General features: G+C 38.8%; 1 protein-coding gene across 4 annotated transcripts in view; it reads left to right on the top strand.

Moving 5' to 3' along the window:
* The window catches only part of YTHDF3 (YTH N6-methyladenosine RNA binding protein 3), a 40,427-nt gene extending 34,334 nt beyond the window's left edge, over window positions 1-6,093 (top strand). For all 4 annotated transcript variants that reach the window (XR_003092945.1, XM_025198494.1, XM_006019124.3 and 1 more), the window contains one exon: window positions 2,305-6,093. Coding sequence is in view for 1 of the 4 variants with exons in the window: in XM_006019124.3 (XP_006019186.1) it covers window positions 2,305-2,328 (24 nt within the window). In the remaining 3 variants the exon portion in view is untranslated. The remainder of the gene's footprint in view (window positions 1-2,304) is intronic.
* Window positions 6,094-8,000: the final 1,907 nt, after the last annotated feature.

Genomic DNA, 8,000 nt, shown 5'->3' with positions numbered 1-8,000 from the left:
CTACAATTTTGTACCTCTTGAACTATAAACCTTTTGGGGCATTAACTATCTTGTTTTATCTGCAAAACGTTCAGGACAGCGAGTTTCTCGTTCTGACTTCAGATTCTGGATATTACTCCAATGCAAATTATTTGCATAACCAAAGCAGTGTGAAAGAAACAAATTGCATGCCAGAGCCTGGCCCAAAAACTACATGTAATGAAAAAAAATTTTTTTTTGAAGGATGGAGGATCTCGGTGTACATCATTTTGAGTAGTTGCAAGGCTTTAACATCAGAAACAACTTTTGAAACAGTTTGTGCCTTCAGCTAGTCTCTAACTTTTAATAATAAGGGAAACTTGTCATCTGTGGCTATTGTATATTCTCTTTTTTTCATGTAGCATGGATGAATTTATTTAGGATTTCCTACTTTGTTCCTGTTGTTGTAAATAATTTTAGGTGCACTCTATAGTTTCACCATGTTACATGACAAAGCTGCGACTCGGTCTTTAGGTGCAAGAAGTACCTCATTCTAGCACGTATTGATTCGCTGGGTTCCATTTTTATGTAGTTTGTTGCAGAATTGGCACAAAAAAACCTAACAAAAATGGGTCGATTTGTCTTTACTCGCTTGTGTGGGGGGGAGGGAGGAGGCCACCCTTTCTTTATGTGGATTTTGAGAAAAATATAAAATGCCTTTGTGTTAATGTAGGGTTTCTCAACCAGTGGAATACAAAGGTCCTCTAGGTGGGACTCGGACTTGGTATTTCTGCATGCTTTGATTGGCTGCGGGGGACACCTGTGCCGGCCCCCCCGTGCTGGCTCCCCCTCCCCCGGTCAACCAGGATTTTTTGACCTTGCGTAGGTGGGATGTAAGGTGCAGAAGGTTGAGAACCACTATGTTAAATGCACCTGTTGAATCATGAGTGCATGTGCAAATAGAGATGAAATGTCATAGAAAAAATTGCTTATCCTAATCTCTGCAGAGAAAGGCACTCAAGGTACCTCATCAAGAAGTATAGATTGAAACTGGAGAAAAGTGCTTATTGGCAGTTTTAATAGCTTTCATCTGAAGGGAAATTGGAATATGCATGTGGCTTAAGTAATATTGAAGCATGGACTGAGCAGTGTTAAAAATAGTTCTTTAAGAAATAATTCTTCCTATGCCAATCAGTGGGAGGAAGGGAGATTTTGTTCACTGTCTGTTAGATACAGTACAATTGTGAAAGCCACTAGGAATTGTGAAAAATGTTTATGGATACGTTTTTTCAGATCGTGTAGTGTTTTCAATTGGCGTCAAGATTTTGCACTTTTTTTGCATTTAATTGAATTGAATGGGTCATTTTGGTCCTCTGGGATTTTTGTTAGCATCTAATGTAATAGCATTATCAGTTCCATATGGCTTATCACTTTTATGGGAATTCAGTCTGGTTCTTTGGGTAGACTCAAAGAAATAGGTTTCTTTTGCAGGTTACTGTGTTCTCAAAGTCTTGCTGTTTTCTACTGTCATATCTGTCGTTCCCCTTACTATCACCTTTTTGCCTTTTTAGTAGCAAAACTATTTTTTACAAATGGTAGAGTGTCTTGGTCCCATGATTTTCTGCTGCTGTTTATTACTCAGCCATATTTGGTAGTGCACATAGACCTTAATTGCTAGACCTGTTTTCATAAGGTCAATAGTGACAAAATTTGTTCCACCAAGGCTTGATCCCAGGCATAATACTTAATAGACTCCTGTAGACTTCAGCAGGCTTCAGATTAAGTAGTAGGACTGTCATTTTATGGAAACTTCAGTTTATAGAACCCTAGTAAATAGACTCAAGGAAATCTAATGCTCTGCTAATTTTATATAGTCTATTTTTGCTGCCTAGCTAAGCAATACATTTAGGATAACCTTTTTTTGTTGTGATGGTAGGTAAGCAAGAGGTTATCTCTTGCTATATTCTGTTCAAGCAGTGCAATAGCTGTCTTCCTAGCAGAAGTAAATGTTTTTACACAGCAAGGCGTAAATGTACAGTGGGAGGTTTTTTTTTCTTTCAACAGCTGATTTATCAGTTGAATATATATATATATATATATAGCTTTTAATTGGTTCTGTACTTGCCAGGAGGCATTTTATTTTAAAATGTTAGCGTGAACTCAGCTTTCGACTGGCCTAAATGTATGTGGAACGTTGAGTTGTTTCTTGTAAAGCTTGCTGGAGGCTTTAAAGAAAGTCATGAGTAATTGATGGCAAAAGAACAGCTCTAAGGCAATGGGAATCTAATTTAATGTGAAATTGTTTGTATTAATTGTATTTCCTCTTGTGTTTTTGTTTTCTTTCAGGAGAGAAATAGAAACAAACAATAACTGTACGGAGATGTCCTGCTAGAATTACAACACTAATGATGTAGACTCTGGAAATGCCTAATATGTCTAAGAAGACGTTATTAAAGCTTTTTTTCTGCTTAAGGTGACATCTTTGAACACTTTAACACAAAATTGACTCTTCTTGTAATGGTTCTCATCAGTGCATCTGCCCTTATACTCTCTCACCAAACACACTTGAGAACTGTAACTTCGTCAAGCACTTTCTGTCCTGAAGCTTTTACCAGTATCTGCTGTCTTTTGTATTTATGCATCCTAGCTAAGGCACAGGATACGGAATGAATGCAAGGATTCATTAACTCTTTGAATTTGTTAAATACTAACAATTAACCATTAGAAGTGGTTCAATGATGTGAGATTCACATTGCTTCAACTTATTTTTTCTTTGTTGTAGGTTTTTCTTTTTTTTTTTTTATTGTCAGTTTTTAGCTATTCAACTGATTAAAAGCAAAATCATGCCATATTTAGTCCTGGAGTAAAACTCAAGTCTAAATGTTCATGTGAAAATTATTGTAGTAAACTTTTAATATGGCAAAGCAACTTTAAGCTGCAGTTTAGCCAAATGAAACGTAACATGAAATTATATTAGAATGACATTTCCCTTGTTTCAAACTGTTTGGTGTAAGAGAATATTAATATGCAGCTTGGTGGAAAACACCAGCTAATGCACATTTCTTTATTTTTTCTGTAACATGTATACCGAAAAAAGTGCATTTGTCTGAGGAACTGTTTGTTTGCTACCACTCAATGAATCTCAGTTTTGAGTAAATGTACCTCAGTCTAAATCAGACTTTTTATGACCTTTATAACTACATTTAAAATAATCTTTAATTCCTATTTCTGGGTGTTTGCAAGCCTGACAGATTGCTATCATGGAAGTGAAAATTTACTCCTCTAGGTGATTCACTAGCTAAATAAACCTAATTCTTGTTTAGCAAGCATATACTCTGTTTCTCAACTTTTTTCCCCCCTCCTGTTATATTATTTGGGCATTCTCTGTATTCGACATTAGTTCTGGAAAAATACTTTGATCCATGGATTCATTTTGTGTTCACCACTGTTTACATGTTCTTGGCTAAAGCTATATTATTGTGTGTTTAGGATACCTATTAATCTGGATACTCTTATAGTAATTTTTAATTCTTTTGAAAATATCTTTTTTGATTCTATAGCAAGATGAATTCTGTCTTCTGGAAGAGAATGTTCAAAAATGCCAAGCAGCTGTATTAACTGAATAAAATACTGAACAGCCTGTACGGACTCCAAGGATAGCTTTCTCTTTTTAGAACAGCAATGTAGAAGGCAGATATGTTAAAGCTTAAAATAGCAATACTGCATATTATTTGAATGTGTGTGGTGTCTCTTACTAACCAACACAAATGTTTACATTGTGTTTGAAATCTTTGATTTACAACAGTTTCTAATCACCTACATTGTGAAATTTAAGGACAGGCATTGCTTTTTTTTGTATAAGCTATTTTACAGTATTGTGCTACTTTCTTCCTCCTGCCCCCACATTATATATCGATATAGATATATATCGATATAGATATAGATATATATCGATATAGATAGCATTTAAGACTTCTGACAATTCTTTGGTAAGAATGAGCGTATTGAAACAATCAGATAGTTACGCATAGTTTAGCTTATCCCAGCTTTCTAAAAGTTTGAAAGGTAAGAGGCACCCAGCAATGTAGAGAAGGCAGCATTTGGGGGAGATGAGTGTAGATGGGGGAGATGCTGAAGGCAGCAGGTGGAGAACAGGAACAGGGAGATGGTTAAAGAAAAAAAGCTGAGCATGTGGAATGAAATAATGCCAAGCGATTGGGCCAGAAGGAAGCTCTGGAATCATGGCAAGTCTTCCAGAAGCTGGGATAGAACCTGGGATTTGTGAGCCCACAGATTCTTCATACAGTAAAAGTAGCTTTAAAAACTCACTGACAGATCTCATCCCTCCCCACCCCCGCAACCTCCCCACCCCTCCGGCTGGTTGGTAGAGGATAAATAACTGATCGTTGCTATTAGTGTATCGTTGTAATGCCACCGCATTAGTGCATGTGGTAAAGATTGGAGTAGTGACTCCAAAGGGTGCAGTTACCACGTACTTCCACATGGTAACATTTCCTTGTTTTCCATTTGTTTTTTAAAAATCTGAAGTTATGTGGAAACCTTCACAACACTAGCATTCTGACAATGAAGCCAGGTATTCACAAATTACAAAATTTGGTCCATTGATAGTTCTTAGTTACTTGATCCACATGTTTTGTTTTGTTTTTTCCTATTGGCTTCTTTGCCTGATTCATTGCAGTACGTGGGCTTTGCTCAGGGAATGAATGAGACTTGTGGAAGAGGCTACTGCATCATTTGTTGTAGAAATTGGAAGGTACAGAGGAAAGAAAACCAGAGATTGCAAGAACAGAGAATCATGAGGCTTAAGGCACTTGTCACAGACTTCCTATTTCACACTGGCTTTGCCTTTTGAATCTAAAACTTAAGTGTGATCATTAATAATGTATTTGTCACTTTCTGGGTGTCCAGCTGAAGACATTTGGGGCCTGATATGCATTAATATTGAAAACTCTCACATAAAACTAAAATCAGCAGCACTGTTTAAGCATAATAAATTCTGTAAAATATCAGACCCTGAGTGTGTCCAACTGAGCAGAAAACCAGTGGCCACTTGTTACTTTTAGCCTTCATCTTTCTGTGCCTGAGCCTATCCCTCTGTGTATTTAAAGAAAAAGGAATAAATGCTGCCTTATTTTAAGAGTGCTGTGTTTAGAGTTTGCAAAGTAATTATGTTATAGTGATGAGAGTTGCAGAAACATCCACAATGAACATACAAATTCAGTATTCAGTTTAAGGTTTGGAAGGTGTATAGTAAATAAGGTACAGTGCTATGTGTTAAGAGTTTAAAGAAATATTAAATGGCTACCAGTTGGTGAGTATTCTTCATTCTGTACATTGAATGAGGCAGGAGTCCAATTGAGAATACAGTAAGTGATCATGTACCTAAAGGGTGCAGCATAATGCATGCATAAGGAATAAATTATAGTAGAGAAACTGTCATATTTTAAGTGTTCTGAAATTTAAAAATTGGCTGTTTTTGTATGTGCTGAGTCTGGTTGATCTTTCCCAGCAAAAGTTGGGTTGAATAAGCGCTGCATTGTAAATCCAATAAGCAGTGGCCTTATTTATTTATATATATTTTTTCCTATCTAAACTAGCTTTCAAAATTGCTAGTATTTTTCTAGCAAGAAAGATGTTAAAATAGTTCTCCAGATGTTTCTAACAGTAAGAAAGCCTAGTATGGATCTGGCCTTTTGTAATTTGTTGCTGCATTAACTTTTAAATGGATACTTTGAGGCATTCAAATACAAAATGCTATTCATGGGGGAATGGGTCTTGCACATTTTGGAAAAATAATATAAGCCATTTGATTATTTCAACTCATTTTACTGCCATTTTCATTTTAAGGAAATAGGAGACACCTGTTTTCAATAATGTGTGTATTGCCATGTAAAGATCATTATCTAATTTTCTGATAAACTTAAAAGAAAAAATTAAGATAGAATGATTCATTTAAGTTCATTCATAGGAAAACATGGGTTCTTGAATTTTGTTTGTTCCTTCATATGAATTAGAATGCAGTTAATTAGGTGAGAACTTCTGTTTGGCATGGAAATTCACCATTTGGTCCTTTTTAATCATTCTGAGGGTTTCAATAAAGAGAACCTGTTCACATGGCTGACTATTTCAACTTTCTCTTAGCTTTATAGAAATGTAATGTGCTCCCTGTCAACGTTGGTTTTTATTCTGTCATCATGTTCCAGAAAAGAAATGTATTTGTTGATCATAAGGGATTTTAGGTAAATGTGTTTGGCCTCTTTTAAGATTCCTGCAGTGGTACGCAGGCTACACACTGACATACATAACTGATATCAATAGGTCTGTGTTCTATACTGTTTTCTATAATTTGCTAATAAAGTGAGTTAACATGATGAATGTAGAGAGCCTTTTAGTTCACCATGTCATGCTTGTCAGATATCAACTCTTGTGGGCATTTTTGTCTAGGTTATATACCCTGAAACAGGTTTATGTGAATGATGATACATTGACGTGCCTAGCATTGTAGCCTCCTAATCCAAATGCTACCCAATATTATTGAGAAGGCAGTAGATTGTATTATATTGCTATTAATAGCTTTAAGTATCCATATTTTCAATATTTGTTTTTAGTTATCTTTGTACTCACCACATAGTCAATCTAGATGTTAGCCAGAATTTTTTGCCCAGTTTCTTCTTTGTCTCAAGAAACTATTACACATTGAAGAATCTCCCATACTTGTGCATACGTAGACATGCTTCTAAATAACTTGCGTGGTCCTGGCAAAATCTCCCTCTTTCTCGGTTCACAGTGCTATGAGTAGTGCTCCATGGCTTCCTAGCTTCCTCCTATATATAATTCATCTTATGTGTAAATTACCTCACAGCATGCGTCCGTTTTGATAACTCTGCAATGTTTTGATTTGAGAGGTGAGAAGGGAAACAATTTCACTGGCATTTTTAAAAAATGGAGCATACAGCTTCTCAAAATACAGTGATGGGATAAACCTCTTGGTCGTGACTCTGGTTATTGCTGTGGATAAATATGGTGTTGATGTTTTTGGTAAGAGTGAGACTCTCACGTTTTTAATTCAATCTTTCGGGTGCTTATATTGTTAGCGTTTGTTGCCTTAACAGCTTCATTCTATCATTGTTTCAAGAGAAGTTGGGAGGCTAGGGGGAGCTAAGAGACCCTATTTACAGCCCTTGGAAACTCAGCAAGGTTTATCTTTAAATTAATCTGCTCATCAGACACACCACCTAGCACAGGGATGGGCAAAATACAGCCTGCGGGTCCCTCGGTCCCCTGGCCCAGGCACAGTCAAGCTATGGTGCGTGTGTTCTACCACCGCCGGGCACGCAGCGGAGCTGATGCGGCTCCACAGCTGGATTGCCTTTTTAGACATCTCAGGTGTCAGGCGGATCCTTCCAGCCACTGCTGCTGGCCCCAGCCCTGTGGTACCAGTGGGGATGTGCACTGCACAGCCACGACCCTGTGTGCCCCTCGCCTGCTCCAGGCTTGTCTCCTTGGGCTCAGCAGTGATGACGCTGGACAAAAGTTGCTGCTCAGCACGGGGTGGGGGAAAGCAGCCTTTTCCCCTCCCACTGCTAGCAGTTCCCTGGTACAGCTGCCTGGAGCTCATGCTGGGCTGCACTGTGTCTGTGCTACCATCACTGCCCCACAGGGCAGCCTAGAGGCAGCAGTGATGGCAGGGACCCACAGGGCAGCCTTGTACGGGCTCTAGGCGGCTGCAGCAGGGAACTGCCAGCAGTGAGAGGAGGAAGGGCAGATTTTTTCCCCCCCCTGTGCTGAGCAGCAGCTTCTCCAGGCTCAGCAGCAGCAGTGCCAGGCAAAAGGAGCCAGGTTGGGGCTGGGCAGTGTGGGTCCCTTCTGGTACTGCCGGGCTGGGGCCAGCAGCGGCAGCAGCTGGAAGGAGCTGCCTGCCACCAGGGCTGCCTAGAAAGGCAGTCCAGCTGTGGAACCGTGTCAGCTCCGCTGCGCGCCCAGTAGGACAGTAGGACACACCATAGCTGGGTGGCACAGGG

Source organism: Alligator sinensis, unplaced genomic scaffold (genome assembly GCF_000455745.1).
Source record: "Alligator sinensis unplaced genomic scaffold, ASM45574v1 scaffold860_1, whole genome shotgun sequence".
Lineage (NCBI taxonomy): Eukaryota > Metazoa > Chordata > Crocodylia > Alligatoridae > Alligator > Alligator sinensis.
This window is presented reverse-complemented; position numbering and strand designations above follow the sequence as displayed.